The sequence below is a fragment of the Quercus suber genome, unplaced genomic scaffold, assembly GCF_002906115.3.
Source record: "Quercus suber isolate HL8 unplaced genomic scaffold, Cork oak 2.0 scaffold_518, whole genome shotgun sequence".
NCBI classification, from domain to species: domain Eukaryota; kingdom Viridiplantae; phylum Streptophyta; class Magnoliopsida; order Fagales; family Fagaceae; genus Quercus; species Quercus suber.
This window is the reverse complement of record NW_027069967.1, coordinates 407,407-431,179: the sequence shown is the minus strand read 5'-3', so window position 1 is coordinate 431,179 and position 23,773 is coordinate 407,407. Positions and strand designations below refer to the sequence as shown.

Here is a 23,773-nt window from a genome sequence, read left to right as displayed (position 1 = left end):
ATAATAATGGATTTCTGTTCTTTTTTTTTTTTTTGGGGTGGGATTTACTAGTCTCTAAATTTGGTCAAGCCCAAACACATCTTCATTGGGGCTTGATGTTAAGGTTGGGTTGAGATGGGTACACTCCTAACGGGTTTTGGGAGTAACATTTTTGGTTCCATAATTGGGGTCCAAAGTCAGCCCAATTTGAAACTTCATGTGTGGGCCTTTTAGCCTAAAGGTAAGAAGAAGAAAAAGGGGACAATGAAAACATAGCCGAAAAGATTAGGAATTAGACCCAATAAAATTGGATTGAATCAGATAACCCGAACAAAGGGTTGACTTGTTTTTTCTGTCTTTTCAAGGGAAATTATTTTCATGTTTTTAGCTTTTCCTTTTTAGCTTTATAAGTATATGTAAATGTGTTTTATACTTTCCCTTATTGCTCTTTTCTTTATTTCCTTTCTTTTCTATGATTTTTTCTTCTCATAGATGCTCACTGATTATTTCATCACAATGTCTAGGTTTGAATGCTTTAATTTAGTCTACTGTTGAATGTGTAAACTTAAGAATTTATTTTTATTTAACTTTTATTTTTTAGTATTTTTGTTTATTTATTCTCTTGTTTGCATTTAAGGAAGACAAAGATAACATTATCAACTTTCTTTTTTTATATATATTATTGATTTTTTGGCATGTGAACACAAAAATGGGTTATACTAGGTTGACCGTTTCCTCATAAGACCAAGTAAGAGTCATAGACATTGTAACCCATTTAGGACGACCTATTTAATCCAAACTCAATTGAGACAAACCCGATCGTCTTGACCTATTTGTCAGATCTATTAGAGATTAGGGGTGGCAAAATTTGACACGACCCATGAACCCGACACGACATGACACGAAATTAGTAGATTATGGGTTGAGGCTTAATGGGTTAATATCATATTCGGGTTGACACGGCTGACCCGTTTAATAAATGAGTTGAGTTAGTGTTGAACACATAGAACCCGTTTGACTCGTCTGTCCTGTTTAATTAAATGACATTTTACCAATATACCCTTCAAACTCTAGGTATATAAACATATTAGTTGTTGAAATTTATTTTCTTTGACATATTGTGATTGATTATTTGTGATATTGGGATATGCTTTAGTTTTGAATGATTATTTGTGATACAATTACTCATTAGTTCTGAATTTTATATTAAAAGTATTTATTTGTTTGTTTTTTCATAATTTTTTTTTTTTTTTATAAAATCTGATAAACAGGTCAACACGATTGACCTGTTTAATAAATGGGTCGTGTTAGGGTTGAGGAATCTTAATCCGTTTAATAAACATGTCGGATTAGTGTTGACTTATGTAGTCGAATACGCATGACTTGACATGACACGAACCCGACACGTGAACATGAATTGCCACCTTTATTAGGGATGTTTTTTTCACAGGTGAGAAATACTGGAACTTTAAGAGTCTGTTTGGATACTGCTTATTACTGAAAACTGAAAATACTGTAGCAAAATAAATTTTAAATGTGTAAATAATGCCGTGGGACCCAAGTTAGAAGTTATATTTGTTGAAATAAGTACTTGTGAATCCGTGAGCAGTCGAGACCCACCCAAGAAAACGCAAACGCGGTTTGCGTTGCTATCCAAATCCACTCTAAGGGTTTTTTTTTTACAAACCACAAAACTAAACTAAGCTAGAATAATATAACTAGTCATGGTTGTTGTTTTTTGTTTTTTTTTTTTTTTAAAAAAATTAGTTCAAAATGGGACTAGATATAACTCTGGTTCTTTAAAAAAAAACATATTTTAAAATTCATGGTTTTAACATCCGTAATTACACCATTAACTAATTTTAAATTTTGGTGTTTTTAGTTTTTACATACATAGGTCTTTCAAAGTCTTTTTTTTTTTTTTTAAGAAACTATCAACTTATGTCGTTAATAAAGTAGTGTTGTCTTCAAAGTTTTATTATTATCCCTCAAATATTAATGATCAACTTTCCCCTCTTTTTCTTTTAACTTTTTTAATTTTTTTTTTTTAATTTTTTATACGTACAAGAACAAAATGCATTGATTAATCAAAACATAAAATTCATGGTGCAACCATTCCTAACGTAAATTTAATTAAAGATTTAAAGTCAAGAAGTCAAATAGAAATGTGCACTTTTTAGACTGATAAAAATAAACCAGTTAACGAATTTTAACAATTAAATGCAAAGGTCTTATTGTTGTTTAAGCCTTTAAGGACTCATGCAATAATCATTTATGGTATTGACTATTGAGACTTTGGAAAAAATTGGCCTTTGCCTTTTTTTAAAAAACAATCCAGAATTTTGCTCTCTTTCTCAAATTAATTAGGGAAATGTCACTCTTTTGAAAATCAATTTTCTAAAAATCTAGTTAAGTCTTATAGCGGCGTTTTTAAGGAGCCTATAGTGATGTTTAAGGACTTATAGTGGCGTTTTGTAACTCGATCTCCATGAAGTCGAGTTATAGGTTAAAAAAAGAAAAAAATTTGCATGTAACTCGACTTCATGGAAATTGAGTTACAAAACGTCACTATAGGTCCTTAAAACATCACTATAAGCTCCTTAAAAACGCCGCTATAGGGCTTTAGAATATATATATATATATATATTTTTTTTTATAACTCGATTTTAAGAAAATCAAGTTTCAAAAGAGGGATATTTCCCTAATTAGTTTGGAAAAGGGGACAAGATGCTGGATTTTTTTTTTTTGAAAGGGGCATTTGCCCATTTTCTCCTTGAGACTTCAATTAAAAGCAAAATCAAGTTGGTAGGCCGATGGAGGTGAAATGATGACTTTCTAATCAATAAGGTCTTGAATGGCATGTTGCCATTTGATGCACTCTTGGTGATAATCACAATGCTCATGTCACTTGTACCCTTTAGGTGATGGACTTGAAGGAATACCAAGTTCTAGGGTTAAAATATCCTTCAATCTTGAGCTTCATATTGGATTGGAAATTTGAACTAGTTATTTGCACATGCTTGATAATAGAATTGGGAACACCTTTGAGGGTTGGCCTAATCAGCTTCTCTTTATTGGTCCACTAGAAGTGAATCTTTGAAACTTAAGGTTTGTAGTTTGCTAGACCTGAGTCTTTGAAGATTGATTATTGTAAATTGAGTTTTGAGTTGATTGGAAATGGACTTTTTATTTCTAAGGCTGTGTTTGTTTCGTGTAAAACGTTTTCCGGAAAATACATATTTTCCGGAAATGTTATTTTCTGGAAAAGGAAAATATGTGTTAAGTGTTTGGGTGAATTATGAAAATTGTTATGGAAAATATTTTTATGTGTTTGGATGTATTCTAAAATGCTATTTTCCGGAAAATTTTTCATATCAACACAACAACAACAACAACAATAAATTCCGGCAACAAAAATTCCGGCAACACAACACAACAACAACACCACCAAATTCCGGCAACAACAACGCAACAACCACAACACAACAACCACAGCAACAACAATCAGTTCCTCAAAAAAAAACAAAAACAAACAATCAAACTTAAAAAAAAAAAATTAAAAAAAAAAAAAAAAAAAAAAACCGGAGAGATCGAGGAAGACGAAGATCGACGGCGCGGCGCGGCGCGACTCACCGGTGCGAAGAGCGTCGAGTTCGAAGGAGTTCGATGATCGACGATCGATGATCGACGATCGACGATCGACGGCGCGGTGCGATCGATTTTCCGGAACTGGATCTGCTCGTGACTGGATCGGCGCGATGCGATGGGGACTGGGTTCAAGGGTTCATGGTCGCCGACGATGGTCTCTCGGCTTGGATCGGCGGTTCGTGGGTTCAAGGTCGCCGGCGATGGGCGCTGGGCGCTGGGCTTGGATCGACTCCGGCGCTGGGCTCTCTCTCTTTCTCCCTCTCCCTCTTCGTGCTCTCTGTTTCTTTCTCCCTCTCCCTCTGCGTGCTCTCTACTTTTGGGTTTCCGGAAAATGAGATTTGAAGTGAAAATAGGAACGGAAATGCATTTCCGTTGTCTAAGGGAAAATAGGAAGTGAATTTCCGAAAATGGAATTTTCCGTAACTGCCAAACGCGCGGAAAATGTGGAAAATGATTTCTGGAAATTGATTACCACCGATTCAAACGCAGCCTAAATGGCGTACTTAATGTTTTAAATTGCATCAATCTTTACTCTTTAGACCTTAGATCCTTCTCAGGTTTAACCATACATTCAACTGGACATTTTAAGTCTCTCTTTGTTTGTTGGTGTTTCTTTTTTTTTTTTTTTCTTTTTGGGTTTGTTTTTTTTTTTTTTTGGGCTTTGTCTTCCTTTTTTTTGGGTGTTTTAGTTTTTAAGCACCAAGCGTTGAGATTAAATTCATTTACAAATTACAACAAACAAAACCTTGCAATCAAGGTCAGCACAAGCAATTTTTTAATGCAAAATTACATGGGCTAGGTTATCAGTGTATGATATATTTGGGTTTCTAGATGAATGATAAATGTTGGCTTTAAGATCACATACAAGATACAACGTTATACCTCAAAACTGTGACGTACGAAGCGAGGCGTTGATCAAAACAATAAAGTTTGAACTTTATTATACCTAACTCAAAAGGGCTGTGTGGTACTATGCAGTGGGGTGGTAGGCTCGCCCATGGATAACCAAGTTCAAGAAATATTGTGATCCAAAGCTTCTACTTCTGAGCTTACAGGTTAACACACATTGAGCAATAATAAAACAAGCATTGTAATGTGTGGATTCTAGTTAGCTCAACTGGTAAAGTCTCTGATGGTTGTATAAGAGATTTGAGATTCAAACCTTGCCTACACCAAAAACTGATTGGTGTCTTAGTCTGATGATAAAAAGTTATCATCATGATCAGACGCCATAAGTTGAAACTCTCTTTCTCAAAAAAAAAAAAAGCATGTGATGCATGATCAAGCTAATATGAAAATTATGGAAAGCATGTAACAATTAAGTACAAAGAACATTATATGAATGACATATTAAGCGTCCAAATTAGCTTTTAGAAAAAGAAAAAAAAAAAATAGGATTACTTTACAAACTTTTAGGATTTGATTGCTATGTAAACTCTTGGAATCAAATTAGAAAATGGGACAAATTTTAAATACCAAAATGGTGTTTGCCATTAATTTTAGGCCTAAATGTAAAATCACCTCTTCGGGTCGGGTCAATTGAAAAAATGCCCCATGGGATTTCAACTCTTCCTCAAAACTTCCAAAGGTTTTCATATCTACCAAATCAACATCTAAGACTAAGGCTCCGTTTGTTTTGGCTTCAAACTAATTCTGAAAATGATTTTCCGAAAAAGTGGGTGTTTGGTTGTTACTTCAAATTGGGTCAAACTGAAAAGCATTTCTGAGTTGACTGAAAATTTAGCCAAAACGGTGGAAAATGATTTCCGTTTTCATTTTCACTTCAAATGATTTTCGGCCTTGGAAAATAGAAGAGAGAGAGAGAGAGAGAGAGAGAGAGCAAGAAGATCGCTGTCGGAGCAAGAATACAACCAGATCGAATCGGAGCAAGACATTCGCACTGTTTCGATCGTTCAAACCCACCCTCATCGAACCCAGTCACCAATCATCGAGATCGTCTTGCCATTTCCAGACCACGAGCAAAGAGAGCGACAGAGAGAGAAAGAAGAGAGAGTAGAGAGATCGTCGCACCACCAGCGAGATTGTTCTCAAACCCATTCGCACCAGATCACCAACGAACCCACCACTCCGACGAACCCATTTGTCAAACCTACCACTCCGACGAATGGGTTTTCTTTCACTCAAATCACGCCATTGATGAATTTTTTTTGGTTGGGCTTTGTTTGGAAGCTGAGAAAATGTGAGCATCAAGGAGAAAATGTGTTTTCTCTAGTATTTTCAAGAATACAACCAAACACCAGAAAATATTTTCCAAAATATTTTTTAGAATGCAACCAAATACTTGAAAATATTTTCCTTTCCCGAAAATTGAATTTCCAGAAAATATTTTACGGGAACCAAACATAGCCTAACTTATGTTATCTCTTATGGATGGATGGATATCATGTGACCATCACGTGACTAGTGACATGAATTAGTTGATGAGTCTCCTTAATACTATAACTTATGCTGTTGAACTTGTGTTATATGTGTTATTGTGAAGAATTAAGTATTATTTGTTGGATTTTATTGAACCTGTTGGTGAAGATGTGAATCATGTGATGGTGTAAATTTAAATGAACAATTTTGAATTGATATTCTTTGAACCTATCGATGAATTTGTCATATGGAGTTTTTTCATTATTATTGTGGAATTTGTACATCAACTTATTATTGGGAATATACTCTCTAAAATGGAAAAGTCAATATCAATAAAAAAATATGTTTCACTTATTATTGGACAGATATCATATGATCATCACGTGACCCGTGACACGAATCAATTGATGAATCTTCTTAATGCAAGAACTTTTGTTATTGAACCTGTGTTATATGTGTTGTTGTGAAGAATCAAATGTTATTTGTTGGATGTTATTGAACCTATCCGTGAAGCTGTGATGATGTAAATTTGAATAAACAATTTTGTTGAGATGTTCTTTGAACCTGTTGGTGAATTTGTCATAATAAGTTTTTTTTTTTTTTTATTTTATTATATATATTTATTTATTTATCATTGGAGCTGAGCATCAACTTATTATTGGGAATATACTCTCTAAAATGGAAAAACCAATATATATATATATATATATAAAGGTAGTTCTAGAGACCATGCCAATTTACACCTATCATTGCACCGATATGAGTAACTAACAATTTTGATGCGTTACTCTGTGAGATCGAGGAATATATTTCACTTATGGGCAAGATTTAAGTACAGGACTTAAGTGCTATTTCTTAGATTCTCCTTTTAATATTTTGTCATGTGAGTGAATTTTTTTCTTATGAGATAGAAGTGTATTTTTTAGTTAAGTAGCCACATGACTGAATCATAAGAGATGAATTTAAGGAACAGCACCTGAGGTATTATACCTAAGTTTTGTCCTTCGCTTATTATTGAGAATATTTTGTTTGTTATTCCATAATTTTGGTGACTTATTTGTTAAATGTGAGATAAAAAGATAAGAGTTATTTTATTTTCAAAAGTGCTAGTTTTTTTTTTTTTTTTTTTAAATGAGAATTTTTATTTCATAGCAACAACGCTAGTACAACTAAAGGAGCTGTGCAGGAGGCTCTGATGGAAGCTGTCTTCACAGTCAGGAATCATGGTTTTCAACGGATCCTTATTTTGACCAATAGCAAGGACCTAATTCAACTTTTTAGTAAGTCCAAGAAACCAGCTTGGCATGAGAGGTCTCTCATTGCTAAACTGGATGTTTTGTACGGAAAATTTTTAAGTAGTCCTAGAGTATAGTGAAATGGTATTTGATGGTGCAAGAAAAACTCCAAGTTAATTACTCGTCCATATGGCCGTCCATAGCGATGTACAAAGTGGAGAACGAAGGGTTGGTACACTCGTCCTTCCTTTACCGTCCTCTTACATTCGTCCTTCATTCACTCGTCCAATGAAGGACGTACAAGCAGTGAACCTCGTCCTTCCTTAATGATGGACGATTGAGGTTCACCAAGAGTTACACTTCCAACACTCTTCCAAAAGCCAAGAGTCATGTTGAAGAGTCATATTGTTTGAATCAGAACACAGGTCCCGATGAGGTGACTCCTATGACAGTTATAGAAGTTACCCTCTGAATCCTCCAAACTCTACGACAATAGGAGAAATAACTGTCAAGCTAACACTATATAAAGACCCTTCTACGCAGAGGTATGGGGACTTTTTTTTGGATTCTAGATAAAAATTGGTGAAGTCTTTGAAGTGCTCTCTTTTCTACTTCAATCCACTAACTTTACCATCGGAGGATTCAAGACCAGCTTCCACCGGTCTTCTCTGATTTTATTTGGTTTTCCAGGACTCATTCTTCAAGATCAACAGCATCCGAAGACTTTTCAGCCCACTGATTTCTAAGGACTTATCAGTTGGCGCCGTCTGTGGGAAACGTAAGAAATTTGTTGTCTTTTGAACTTAGTTTATTAAGTTCTGTAATTTCTTTCTCCAATAAAGGGTTGAAATGGTTCGGACAAGATCTAGGGCTACGAGTCCAGGCCCTCAACAAAGCAGGGACGCATCTAGTAACCCTCACCGCGACCGTCAGTCAGCACCCACCATGCAACCATCTTCATTCCAACATATGCAATCCATGGCCGCTGCTATGGCAGAGTTAACTCGTCAGAACCAAGAGTTGGTTAGACAACTTGAGTTAAGGAAGCAGCCTCATGAATGGAATGCTGAAGAACGGGCCGAAAGTCAAGAAGAGGAAAGGAATGTTGAAACTGAAAATCAGTCAAGAGGTATCGCTTCACGGAGGGTACCTCATTTGGAAAGGGAAATGGATCAAATGAGAAGGGTCATGGACGAGATGAGGGAAAACATGAGGAAAACAAACCCTGTGGAAGACTTAGTTCACAGAACTGATTCCCCCTTTGTGGCGTCTATCAATGCTCATCCTTTGCCACCTAAGTTCAAGATGCCTCCTTTAGATTCGTATGACGGGACGCGAGATCCTTTTGACCATATTGCCACCTTCAAAACTACTATGCATCTTCAAGGAGTTCTAGATGAAATAATGTGCAGAGCTTTCCCTACTACCCTCAAAGGACCTGCACGAGTGTGGTTCAGCAAAATACCTCCTAATACAGTGACGTCCTTCGAAGAGTTAAGCAAGTTGTTCGTTAACAATTTTATTGGAGGGCAGAGGCACAAACGTTCTTCGTCTAGCTTGCTAACCATAGAGTAAGGGGAGAATGAAAGTTTGCGGTCCTTCATCACGCGTTTCAACAAGGATGCCTTGGCGGCGGACGAGGTGGATGATAAACTCCTTCTGGCAGCATTTTATAATGGAGTTCATTCTGATTTATTCATCCATAAGTTATATGAACAAGCGCCTCAAACCATGGCTGAACTGGTTCATTCAGCCCAGAACTTTATGAATGCAGAGGATGCTATCATAGCCAAGAAGAGGAAGAGAGTTGAGAAAGTTGAAGCCAACCCAATGCGTCAGTCGTAGCAAGGCCCTCGTCCTAAGAAGAGACGGACGGAAGATAAGAAGGATCGAGAAAAGAAAGCAGGTCCTTCAGCTCGAAATCAACAGTACACCCCCTTGAACGTGCCACTTGAGCAAGTTCTTATGCAAATCAAGGATGAGCCTTCTTTGAAGTGGCCAGAGAAGATGAAGGGAGATCCCAACAAGCGCAATAGGAATAAGTATTGTCGCTTCCATAGGGATCATGGGCATGATACAGATAAATGCTTTGATTTGAAGCAGCAGATTGAGAATCTCATCAGGCAAGGAAAGTTGAGAAATTTCCTTGGACGAGACCACAAGGATGAGAAATTGAAAGCAAAGGTAGAAGAGTCATCACTACCACCGCTCGAAGAAATAAGAATCATCCTAGGGGGAAGTCCTACAGGACAGTCGTCCAAGTCAAAGAAAACATACTTGAAAGCAGTACAGAACGTTCAACTCTCTGGACGATTACCGAGCGAGAGAACTACGGATGAGCAGGCGATGACCTTCACGGACGAGGACGCAGAGAGAATTCACCATCCTCATGACGATGCTATTGTCATCACCCTCCTTATTGCTGACTACAAGACCAGAAGGGTGTTGATAGATAACGGAAGCTCGGCTGATATTTTGTATTATCCAACCTCTCAGCAAATGAGGTTAGGACGAGATCGGCTGCGACAAGCGAGCTCCTCCCTAGTGGGTTTTGGTGGAATGAAGATACAACCTGTGGGCAGTATTTCATTACCAGTGACAGTGGAGGCATATCTGCAGCAAGTTACCAAGAAGGTGAACTTCCTTGTGGTCGATTGTTCATCCTCTTACAATGCAATAACTGGGAGGCCAACCCTAAATAGGTGGAAGGCAGTTACATCTACCTACCACTTGTCAGTCAAGTTCCCGACGGAACATGGGGTAGGCCAAGTATAGGGAGACCAACTAACAGCAAGAGAGTGTTATCTAGCCATGCTGGCTGCGGACGAGCAAATTCAAGCAATGAATATTGAAGAAAAGAAAGTTATGACAGAACCCATTGAAGCGTTGGAAGATATTCCTTTAGATGATAATAACCCTGAGAGGTGTACCAGGGTTGGAGCAGATCTGGAAGCAAAGATCAAGAAAGATCTCATTTGTTTTTTAAAAAGAAACAGAGATGTGTTTGCATGGAGTCACGAAGACATGCCGGGTATAGATCCTAATGTCATTACCCATCGTCTGAGTGTATGCCCTTCCTCTAAACTAGTACGGCAAAAAAAGAGGGTGTTCGCCCCAAAGAGAGACAATGCTGTTAAGGAGGAAGTTCAAAAGTTGATTATGGCGAAGTTCATTCGAGAGGTATACTATCCTGACTGGTTGGCCAATGTAGTCATGGTCAGAAGGCGAATGGCAAATGGAGAATGTGTGTTGATTTCACTGACTTAAACAAGGCTTGTCCCAAGGATAGTTACTCGTTACCACGCATTGATTAACTAGTAGATTCTACTGCAGGCCACAAATTGCTCAGTTTCCTGGATGCTTTCTCTGGATACAATCAGATTAGGATGGACGAAGCGGACCAAGAGAATACGTCCTTTGTCACCGGTCAGGGATTATTTTTTTATGAAGTGATGCCTTTCGGTTTGAAAAATGCTGGAGCAATGTACCAACGACTGGTCAATCATATGTTTCATCCACAGATCGGGCAGAATATGGAAGTCTATATAGACGATATGTTGGTGAAAACTCAGGACGAAGATAGGCATCTGGATGACTTGCAGGAAACATTTGATACACTGAGGCAGTATCACATGAAGTTGAACCCTAACAAATGTGCTTTTGGAGTATTATCAGGAAAATTCCTGGGGTTTATGGTCTCCTACAGAGGAATCGAAGCAAACCCTAACAAAATTCAAGCAATATTGAGTATGAAGCCTCCGAGCAGTGTTAAAGAAGTCCAGTCCCTCACCGGACGAGTCGCCGCCCTCAACAGGTTTATTTCTAAAGCTACTGACAAATGCCTGCCGTTTTTTAAGGTTCTTAAAAAAGCATTTGAATGGACCGACGAGTGTTAGAAAGCTTTTGAAGATTTGAAAACATATCTCACCAAAGCCCCTTTGTTAAGCCCGTCCGTGCAAGGAGAAGAGTTGTATTTATATTTGGCAGTCACCCCACACGCCGTGAGTTCAGCATTAGTGAGGGAAGAAGACAAGGTACAAAAACCTGTATACTATACCAGCAAAGCACTGAGGGGAGCAGAAGGACGATATCCGTTGATGGAGAAATTGGCTTTTGCACTGATAACAGCCTCCAGAAAACTAAGGCATTATTTTCAAGCTCACGTCATTAACATCATGACAGATCACCCACTCAAGAAGGCAATGAACAAACTAGAGGCTACAGGACGTTTAATCCAATGGGCCGTCAAGCTCAGTGAGTTTGACATAAAGTATCAACCGAGGCATGCCATAAAAGCTCAAGCTCTGGCAGATTTCATTGCAGAGTTTACCTTAAATTGTGACGAGGTGGGTGAGAAGGAAAATATTAAGTGGGTCGTCTATGTGGATGGTTCATCTACGCAGTACGCAGGAGGAATAGGTGTGGTTTTACAATTTCCAGAGGGGGACAAACTAAAACACAAAGTTCGTTTGCAGTACCAGACAACTAATAATGAAGCTGAGTATGAAGCTCTTCTCAAAGGGATGGAATTGGCCAAGTCCGTAGAAGCGGAGTCACTCCTCGTCCTGGGAGATTCTCAGTTAATCATAGGCCAAGTGAATGGCATGTTTGAAGCCAAGGAAGAACGAATGAGGAAGTATCTAAACAGAGTGATGCGCCTTATAAAAAAGTTTGAGGAAGTTAGCTTCGTTCAAATCCCAAGGGAGGAAAACATGGAAGCTGATGCCTTGGCGAAAGAAGCCTCAGCGAGTGAAGCCGTAGATGAATTTGATGAAATTCAGTATATGCCAAGTATAGACATCCCAGAAGTACAACAGGTGGAAGATAGAGCAAATTGGATGGCTCCAATTGTGTCATACCTAAAAGACGAACGACTCCCAGAAGAGAAGGACGAAGCAAGAAAGCTGAGGGTAAGGGCGGCCAGGTACGTTCTTATGGACGAGATTCTTTATAAAAGAGGTTTTTCCCAGCCTTATCTCAGGTGTTTGGCCCCGGACGAAGCAAACTACATAATAAGAGAAATTCATGAAGGAGCGTGTGACAATCACTCAGGAGCCAGGTCGCTCGTCCACAAAATCGTCCGTGTAGGATATTATTGGCCAAACATGCAAGCTGACGCTAAGGCCTACGTCAAGGTCTGCGATCAATGCCAAAAGTTTAGCAACGTCCCCAGGTAACCATCAGAGTATTTGACTCCAATGACGGCCCCATGGTCTTTTGCACAATGGGGACTATACATTCTGGGTCCATTTCCACTGGGTGTAAGACAAATGAAATTCCTCGTGGTTGGTATTGATTATTTTACCAAATGGGTAGAAGTAGAATCCTTGGCTAACATCACACAGCAGAATGTCAAAAATTTCGTGTGGAAGAACATTGTGTGCAGATTTGGAGTACCCAGGGTGCTAGTATCGGACAACGGACGACAATTTGACAATGCACTTTTCAGAGATTTTTGCATACACTTCGGAATTCAAAATCACTACTCCTCACCAGCCCACCTACAAGCTAACGGCCAAGCAGAAGTTGCAAACCGATCCTTGTTAAAATTAATCAAAACTCGGCTTAAGGGGGCTAAGAGAGTATGGCCAAATGAGCTACCAGGTGTTCTGTGGGCATATAGAACGACAGCAAGAACTCCTACAGGGGAAACTCCTTTCAAGCTAGCCTATGGAACAGAAGCAGTTATACCTGCAGAAGTGCATATGGCTAATCATAGAGTGGCGGCGTATCAAGACAAAGATAACGAGGAGCAACTCCGTTTGAACCTTGATCTCATAGACGAAGTAAGGATGGACGCTGAACAAAGGATGGCAAGGTACAGAAACCTTATGGCTAGGCAGTATGATGCAATGGTGAAACCAAGGCGTTTCAGCGTAGGAGACCTCGTCCTAAAAAGGGTTTCCTTAGCAACAAAGAACCCAGCTCATGGGAAGTTGGGACCAAATTGGGAAGGCCCCTACAGAGTCGTCAACTGCAAAAGACAAGGATCCTATTACTTGGAAGCCCTTGATGGGAGGAAGTTAGAGCATCCTTGGAACGTGGAGCACTTGAGGAAGTACTATCAGTAAAATGCAAGCTTAGATGAACATAACTTTGGACGAGTCTGGAGTCTGTCTATCTACATAAAAAACTATTCTACATAAAAGACTTGTTTATTTATTTGTCTTATTATTATGTTAAGGACAAAATTGTGGTTTGGCTTGTGTTTGTTTTTCTTTTAAGGCAGGCATTAGTTTCTTAAAACATGCCTCGTCTATGAACAATATATGTATTGTGAACAATATTTGTGGAATGTACATAATGTTGTGTGAATCCATGATTTAAGTACTACTTTTTGTTCATATTGACTTGAAAACAGCTGAAAAGCTCAAAACGAGAAAATTCTCTGGACGCAGAGATGTAATCTCAAGATTTCCAAGTGAAGTCGAGGCATGCTTGTCCAAAGCAAAGGACGAGATAAAGCATGCTCGTCCAAAGAAAAGGATGAGATAAAGCCTGTGCAGATCAAATTACAAGCAAAACCAAGGCATGCTCGTCCACAAAATGGGGCAAGGTAAAACATAATACCTAACCATACCATGGACGAGGAAAAACATGGGCGTTTTGAACTTTTTTAAATCACCTACTTAAAAAAAAAAGGGCATTTCACGAACGAGACAAAAGCATAGACAAGTCTAAGGATGAGTAATGCTTTTACTTAACCATTTCAAGTGAAGTTTTTGTTACCATCTCACATGGACAAATCACACTCAAGTGGAAATTCCAATAAAAATGGTTTGAGTTTGTGTATGAAATGTAGACGAGTAAAACAGGAAATCTAGTATAGAAAATAAACACTCGTCCATGCATATAAGACAAACAGTATTCATTTGATTGTTTCAAGGGCGGACAAGAAACGTCCTAAACACCCTTAACTGTTTTATCAAAATTTGTCCTTAAACATGGACGAACTAAATGTACTCAAATTACATATATATTTAAAAAAACAAAAAAAACAAAGTCATCAAGGTATGTTCTAAATTGAGGCATCTAAATTGGGGTTGTCTTGAGGCTGAGTCGTGGCATTGTCCTCTATGTTGGCGTCCTCAGAGTCGAGACCAAGGAGAGAGCTAGTGGTGGCAGGGTTCAAATTGAGCACGATAGAGCTGAAGTCCATGTCAGGAAACTTCTCAGCAGCGTCCATCCTGAAGTCTTCAAACCCTGCTGCATAGTTGGTGTCCATAGCATTTGTATATTGCTTAGATGCTTTGAATTCAGCCACTACATCTTCCTTGGCTTTGGAAAGGAGAATGCTGTGCTCGTCGCTCTTTCTTTACAAGTCTTCAAGACGAGCATCTTTCTCTGCAGCATTAGCCTTCAACTCCTCAACCAAAGCTTTAAGGTCCTTTGCCTCGTCCGTCGTCTTAGCAGCCACCTCAGCCCATTGTCTAGCTTCTTCCTTCAACTCCTGTATCCTCGTCTCTAGCAAGATCCTCGTCTTGTCCAACCCAGTGGCATGTCTGGACGCTGCTATAAACTTAGACATGCCCTATAAAAGTCAACAACAAATATAAGTTAAAAAAAAAAAAATGTACATTTGGTCAAGACGAAGAAAAAATATTACCTTGAAAAGGTCATGAACACCAGAGTGTTCGAAGTCCTTGAGGGACATGTCGTAGCAGATGTTTATATCCTCATCCGTCACAGCGTTCTTAAAACGCTCCCAGGCCAAGTCCTCATTTTCAATAATGTTTGAAAGGGCCCTTTGGGATGGTTGAGACGAGGTGGGCACAGTTCTGGACGGTGGAGTCTTGGACAGAGTGGACTCCACAGGAGTGGATGAGTCGATATCATAGACTTTGGTTGGCTGCTAGGACGACGGAGTAGGCTTAACTACTTGAGACGAGCCATGCTTAACCTTTTTACCACGTCTGCTGGGGAGGTTTTCCAAATCCAAGTGTTTGGATATGGTCTTCCTTTTCTCTCCAGCAACAGGACGAGCTTGGCGATCAAGCTCAGGACGGCTCCCCTCAGCATTTACCTCCTTTCCCTTATTGCCTCTCATGGTTGCCATTCCTATAAAGAGACGAAGAGAATTCACTTAGAAAAATGAAAATAAAAGATGCAAGGAATGCAGAAATCTAATACTTACTTTTTCTTACTGTAATCTCGTGTGCAAATGCAATGTCAGACACATTAGGACCTAACCCCCACTTAGCTAGTCGTCTAAGATTGACCAAGGAATGGAAATCCCTGTCTGTGTGTAGACAAGCCCTGTGGACACGGTCACGGTGCAACTTGCTCAAAATGGGTCGTCCAACGGCTGTAATGGAATAAATTACAATTAAATGAGATAATAATAAATAAAAGGTAAGAGAGAAGAAGGGGAAAGCTAAGGGACTTACCCTCAGGACGAAGGTTCCCTAGGTCCCTAGTAAAACGACCAAAGGAATTCCGGCCAACGTCTACAGGATTTCCAGCCCAGAATCCAGAGACGAAGAAAAACTCCGTCTTCCATTTTCTGTCAGACGAGGCCAAGGATTTCACCAATCTACAATTTTTACTCCTGGCTGTGAATTGATAAAAGCCAGGAGATTGATGAATCTCTGAAGGTTTATAGCAGTAGAGGAACTCATCCACAGTAATAGGACGGTCCCTTCCAAACACTTCCCTCCACAAAATTTGCATAGAGATAATTAATCTCCATGCATTTGGGTTGAATTGACACACCCCTAAACCTAACCTAACTAACAGCTCTCTGGTAAAAGAATTTGAAGGAAATCTAAGACCTCCAAGAAGGTAGGCCTCGTATACACCTATCCCAAAATGAGGGTTGCAACACCACTCTCCACGGACGGGTAATCTAGGATTAAACTCGTCTGGGATTTGGTACCACCCCCTAAGGTTATTTAATCTTTCCTCGTCCGTCTTTGAAGGAATATCTACAGCACAGCTATATACAGTTACCTCCGTCTCGTCCAAAGAACTGGACGGAGGGATGGAAGACGAGGTACCTACCTGGGACCCTATAGTTTTCCTAAGTTGTTTCTGTACTTCTTCTAAAGGAAGCCCAGGGACCCCTGAGACATACTCCTCATCAGTGGTGTTTCCCCTACTACTATTACTACTGGTATCACTAGAGTTATCACTGCTCTCGTCATAATACTCGTCTATAGCCTTTTTTGTACTATCGCTAGACGAGGAAATGGTGATTCCTGACATTTTCTAAAAAGAAAATTTTGAAAACCTAAAAAACGAGGAGAGAGGGAATACCTGGCTCTAGGACGCACTGAAACTATGGACGCGAGGAAACTCTTAGACGAGGCTTTAGACGATGAATGTCAAGGAGGAAAAATCTCAGAAGTGAGAGGGTAATGAGGGCATTCCACTATTTATAGATGGTTGACCTGAGCATATGAAACGACACAACCAATCAGATGCTGACACATGGTCTTCGTCTCGAAAAAATGAATCGACGAAATGAACCATCAATTAGATTGTGACACGTGGCATCTCTGATCGTTAAAAAAGCTCGTCCATCCAGAGGAGTAAATTACTATATTTTCTTGGACGACACATGGACAAAGGGGCAACTGATGGTGCAAGAAAAACTCCAAGTTAATTACTCGTCCATATGGCCGTCCATAGCGATGTACAAAGTGGAGAACGAAGGGTTGGTACACTCATCCTTCCTTTACCGTCCTCTTACATTCGTCCTTCATTCACTCGTCCAATGAAGGACGTACAAGCAGTGAACCTCGTCCTTCCTTAATGATGGACGAATGAGGTTCACCAAGAGTTACACTTCCAACACTCTTTCAAAAGCCAAGAGTCATGTTGAAGAGTCATATTATTTGAATCAGAACACAGGTCCCGATGAGGTGACTCCTATGACAGTTATGGAAGTTACCCTCTGAATCCTCCAAACTCTACGATGATAGGAGAAATAACTGTCAAGTTAACACTATATAAAGACCCTTCTACACAGAGGTATGGGGACTTTTTTTTGGATTATAGATAAAAATTGGTGAAGTCTTGGAAGTGCTCTCTTTTCTACTTCAATCCACTAACTTTACCATCGGAGGATTCAAGACCGGCTTCCACCGGTCTTCTCTGATGTTATTTGGTTTTCCAAGACTTATTCTTCAAGATCAACAGCATCTTTCTTTGGTTTTCCAGGACTCATTCTTCAAGATCAACAACATCCGAAGACTTTTCAGCCCACTGATTTCTAAGGACTTATCAGTATTCTCTCCTCTCACATTCATGGTGAATCCTACTATGAATTTAATGAGAGAACCCCACCATAAATGTGAAAAAATGGAGCACCATTCTTCGTGCTCCGGGAGTACCTAAAAATTACTTATTTTGTACCTAGATGGACTGGTTTGTAAGCTGTTAGAGGTTCCTAGGATTGTACTTGATTTTGTTTATAATGTTGCAGCTGTGGCAGTTAGAATGCCAATACATAACTGTTGGGCTGATCCAACTTCTTTTGTAAACTGATAACTTTGTATCTTCCTTTTGTGGTATCAAAAAAAAAAAAAAAAGAAAAAAAGAAATGAGAGTTATTATTATTATTTTTTTTTGAACAAGGTGAGACAAAGGCAAATTTTTTTATTATGTAAAAAAGTGCCTTTTGCCAAATGGACTAGTCTTAAGCCACCACACATTATCTTTTGTTTCTTTGCCTTTTATTTTGTTTGGATGTCAAATTGGTAGCTTTATCTAAAATCTAAAAAGTAATAAAAAAAAATTTTGGTTATGATATAGATTATGATGAATGTTATAGTATGAGAGATATAGACAATAATTGGTTAAATAGTAATATGAATTATGAAACAGATTCTGATTCTAATAGTGATATTGATGATTATAACTATAATAATAACACAAATAATTGGAGTATTTTAACTGGATATAAAATCAATCGACAGACTAATAGACACAATAATAACTTTTTAGACATGATTAATAAAAAATTGAAATCTTTGGAAACTATTGAAAGATCTACTATAAATACTAAAGTAGATAGAAAAAATGATAGTTTTTTGGACCTCTATAAAAAATTGAAAACTTTAAATTCACCTTTAAAAAACGAAAGAGAGTTTAAACCCCATCATAGATCACCTTTAACCAATACTATGGCATATAATTGGTAGAGTAGACAAAAGGATAATTCGACAAGTAGCTACAAATTAATGAATATGGTAAATATTTCAAAATCAACTGATAGAGCTATATCTATAACATATAAAGACAATATATCTATAACATATAAAGACAAAGAAAATGACGAACTAAAGAAACAAACTAGTCTAACAGGAATTATGCATGAAGAAAGTGAAAGACAAAAGACTAACAGCATGAAAGATGGCCTTGTTCATGAAAGAATAACTCGTATAAAAAATAATGGAATGATTAAAAAATGTATGGTAAAAGAAATAATAGAAAAAATGGAAAAACAAAATAGCAAGAAAGATAACATAGTAATAGACCAAGATAAAGTAAAAGAGATGAGTGAAAGACAGAATAGTGAAAAGATAAAGACAAAAGAAGAAGTAGGAAAAGTTGTAAGAGAAGACATGTTAAACGAAAATAGTACTTTTAAAAAATCTTTACGTAGGAAGATAGAAGAAAAGCAAGAAAGAACAAAAGCTAAAGAAATAGTCAACAAATCAAATTCTAAATTTGTTATTCAATCACAAAAGACTTTATCAATTCAACTAACTAGAATTCACAATGAAGACTTATACTTTATGTAACTAACAATGTTATTTTCCAAATAATTACCTTTATGCCTAATAAATAAACAATCAAATGAATATGAAAAATGAAAATAATCCCATGAATATGTGGTCTGGATAATAAAGTTAGTACATATTTACTTTAAAATGTACTATTGAATAAGATAATTCTAATTTTATTACACATTTTTTTTTTCTAAGGTAATAAGCTTGCAAGTGAAGACAAATAGGTTATGATAATAATCCTAACACTTAGAAATATTTCGACATTAAATTAGTCTGTGAACAAAGATAAGACGGCTATGAAAATAATCCTGAAGCTTGTTGAAATAATGAAATGTACCAAAATAAATGTTGCTTTAAGAAGAAGGTAGAAGCATATGTATTTTATATATCACCTTTAACTTAAAAAATAAATAAATTATGGGATGTCTAATTAGTAAAAAAACATGTCAAGAATATTCTTTATATTTAATTTTTATTTTTATTAATAGTTTTTTTATTTAAAATAAAACCTTTAATTTTGAATGAAAAAGTAACTATGAGTTTGTGGAGCTATGAACAAATAAAAATTAAAAACTCTATTTTAATAGTCTCACAGTAACATGTACTTTTTGAAAGTATAAAAGAAAATAATTTTTGAGAGTAGGAAAAAGTTTTTTTTTTTTTTTTCAAATGATTTTATATAAATGAAAGAACAAAAGCTAAAGAAATAGTCAACAAATCAAATCCCAAATTTGTTATTCAACCACAAAAGACTTTATCAATTCAACTAACTAGAATTCACAATGAAGACTTATACTTTATGTACCTAACAATGTTATTTTCCAAATAATTACCCTTATGCCTAATAAATAAATAAATAAACAATCAAATGAATATGAAAAATGAAAATAATCCCATGAATATGTGGTCTGGATAATAAAGTTAGTACATATTTACTTTAAAATGTACTATTGAATAAGATAATTCTAATTTTATTACACTTTTTTTTTTCTAAGGTAATAAGCTTGCGAGTGAAGACAAATAGGTTATGATAATAATCCTAACACTTAGAAATATTTCAACATTAAATTAGTCTGTGAACAAAGATAAGACGGCTATGCAAATAATCCTGAAGCTTGTTGAAATAATGAAATGTACCAAAATAAATGTTGCTTTAAGAAGAAGGTAGAAGCATATGTATTTTAACTTAAAAAATAAATAAATTATGGGATGTCTAATTAGTAAAAAACATGTCAAGAATATTCTTTATATTTAATTTTTATTTTTATTAATAGTCTTTTATTTAAAATAAAACCTTTAATTTTGCATGAAAAAGTAACTATGAGTTTGTGGAGCTATGAACAAATAAAAATTAAAAACTCTATTTTAATAGTCTCACAGTAACATGTACTTTTTGAAAGTATAAAAGAAAATAATTTTTGAGAGTAGGAAAAAGTTTTTTTTTTTTTTTTCAAATGATTTTATATAAACAAAATGAAGTTCTTAAAAAAAAAAAGTGTTCATTAAGTTTGTCCAACTAAAATAAACGAAAATTGTCTTTATCTAACATGCTATTAATGATTGAGCTTATTAAAAAAAATACATTAAAAACTTCAACCCAAAAAAGAAAGTAATAAAAAGTATGAATATAGTTACTTTTTAAGAGAGACTTATTTAAAAAACTAGGATAACAATCATATATACACGACATAATCAATCCATCAAATTATCCATTTATATACTCAAATAGGTTAAGATAGTGGTAATATAAAATAAATACTAAAAATTAATCAAGTATAGCTTTTTAGGGAACCTATTAAGTAACATTAAGAATGTGGGATTTTGGATAAGATTAGTGAATTAATGAGAATAATAATGACATGGAAGAGAAGTTATAATTGCTCAATCGTACTGCAGTGGCTAATTAGCTGCGTTTTTACAGTGTGGCTATTTTTAAAATAAATAATAAAAAAAAAAAAAAAAAAAAACACGCGTAGCGGAAACGGTACCCAACGACTGTGGTCAAAAGGTTAATTTACGAGCGGTTGCTCTCAAAATCCGCAACAACCGGAGAAGTTGCAAGGTAACCGTTTTTACCGAACACTATATAAAGGGGCAATCGGCAAGGAGGCAAGGTATGAAAAACTCTAAAAAAAAAGAAGAAACATTTTTCTGAGTTGTACTTTCTTTAGGCGACGAGTGACAGTATTAACTTTGCCATCGGAGGACCCAGGGCCGGCACCCACCGGTCTCCTCTGATCTGATTTTGTTTTACAGGATTCTCTCCAAGATCAAGATCCGGGAATCTTCAGCCCACTGATTTTCGCAAGCTTATCAAATACTTTTTTAAATATCAATTGTTTAAAGACAGATAATAATAATAAATACTATTAAATTTTACAAGATAATGCTTTTAAATTTTTGGCTCAATTTACAATTATTAGTCCTCTCCAATATTTGTTGTGTTGGGTTTCATGATTATATGGTCAGGGGCCAGACGGACTCGTCAATAAGCTCATTTATGGGTTGGGTTTCCCAGTTGGTTCAAACCCACCCACACTGCCTAGAACTTTTAGGCTTAAGCAGTTTTTTATTCTTTGCGAAAGCTCAAAAGGATTGTTCAGTGTTCACTGCTGATCATTTAGGTAAATCTCACATGCTCACTCTTTGTTTGGTTCTCGAAAAACCCCAGGAAAATAAAGAAAATAAAATTACTGGGTAAATACAAGGGCGGCCCTAGACATTTTGGAGGCTAAGGCGAGAACTAAAAATATATGTTTATGTGTATATGTGTTTATGTATGTGTATGTTTATATGTGTATATGTGTATGTGCATATATATTTATGGTTACGTTCATTTATGTTTATGTATGTGTGTATGTGTATGAGTGTGTATGTGTATGTGTATGTTTATGTGTATGTGCATGTGTGTTTATATTTATGTTCATTTATGTTTATGAATGTTTATGTATGTGTGTATGTTTATGTACATTTATATTTATAAACATAAATATAAATATACATACACATAAACATACATGAACACAAACACAAACAAACAGAAACACACATACAGATAAACACGCATACATAAACATAAATATACATAGACATAAACACACATACAGACTAAGAAAATTAAACCATCATATAGACTGGAAAAAATTGCAAACTAATATCAATTCTCAAACAATTTCGTTACTTACTTTGGTGTGCTAAATCAAGCATTTATATGTGTTTATGTTCATATTTAAGTTTATGTGTGTGTATGTTTACATTTATATAAGTTTATACGTGTTTATGTGTATGTGTGTTTATGTTAATATATATGTATGTATATGTGTATGAGTGTGTATGTGTGTTTATATTTATATCCATTTATGTTTATGCATGTTTATGTTTATGTATTTGTTTTTTTTTTTTTTTCCATTTTTGCTTTATTTTGTTTTTCATAAACACAAATATACATAAATATATATGAACACAAACACAAACAAACATATACAAAAACAAACAAACATAAACACACATACATATAAACACACATAAACAAACATAAACAAAAACAAACAAACATAAATACACATACACATAAACACACATACATAAATATGGACATAAACACACATACAGAGTGAAAAAAATTAAACTCTCATATAGATTGGAAAAAATTACAAATTAACATCAATCCTCAAACAATTTCGTTGGTTATTTTGATGTGCTAAATCAAGTCTTTATATGTGTTTATATTTATGTTTAAGTTTATTTGTGTGTATGTTTACGTTTAAACATACATACACATAAACATGCATAAACAAATATAAACAAAAACAAACAAACATAAACACACATACACATAAACACACATACAGACTGAGAAAAATTAAACCCTCATATAGACTGAAAAAAATTACAAACTAACATTAATCTTCAAACAATTTCATTCGTTACTTTGATGTGCTAAATCAAGTCTTTATATGTGTTTATGTTTATATTTAAGTTTGTGTATGTGTATGTTTACGTTTATATGAGTTTATACGTGTTTATGTGTATGTGTATTTATATTTATGTATATGTATATTTATGTGTATGTGTATGTATGTTTATGTGTATGTGTATGTGTATGTGTATGTGTGTATATGTATATGTGTTTATGCGTGCTTATATTTATGTATGTTTATGTGTTTATGCGTGCTTATGTATGCGTATGTGTATGTGTATGTGTAGGTCTCTTTGTATTTTTCAGATTCAGGTGCAATACCCTGATGCAATTGTAATTAATGGCTGAGATTAAAAGTTGAAATAACAACTTTTAATCTCAACCACTAAATAAAATATATTAAAGGAGAGTTAAAAAGTTTTAAAAAAAAAAAAAGAGTAAAAAATGTTAAAAAAAAATATCTACAACAGTGCACCTGATCTCAGCCCGTCTTTCTTCTCTCACGAGGCTTCACCGGATTATGGTGGTTATTTATTTATTTATTTGAGATTATGAAGCAAATAGTTTTTATATTTTGCTTACCCTTTCTATTTTCTGAAAACACTTTTCTGAGAAATACCATTTTTTTGCTTAACTTTCAGTCTATCATTCTTACTTGTGGTATGTGTTTAATTAATTTGGATCTAAAATTAATTCAACAAGATGATTCTTCTTCTAAAATATAATAACAAAACCAATATATGTTTTTTTAACGATGGGTTCACTTTCAATGTTTTCCTTTTGTGATTTTGGTTGTTTTGTGGGTTTTGTGCGGTGGGTGTGATTTGATTTATGATTTGGTGGGCTTCTGGGTTTTTGTTGCGATTTGATTTTGGCTG

At 36.0% G+C, this 23,773-nt stretch overlaps 1 protein-coding gene across 1 annotated transcript; it reads left to right on the top strand.

Annotated features, from left to right (window-relative positions):
- The first annotated feature begins 9,206 nt into the window (after positions 1-9,206).
- On the top strand, positions 9,207-10,016 carry LOC136063370 (uncharacterized). Its single transcript, XM_065763674.1, has one exon. The coding sequence runs from the start codon at positions 9,207-9,209 to the stop codon at positions 10,014-10,016; it is 810 nt and encodes a 269-aa protein (XP_065619746.1).
- The last annotated feature ends 13,757 nt before the right edge of the window (positions 10,017-23,773 follow it).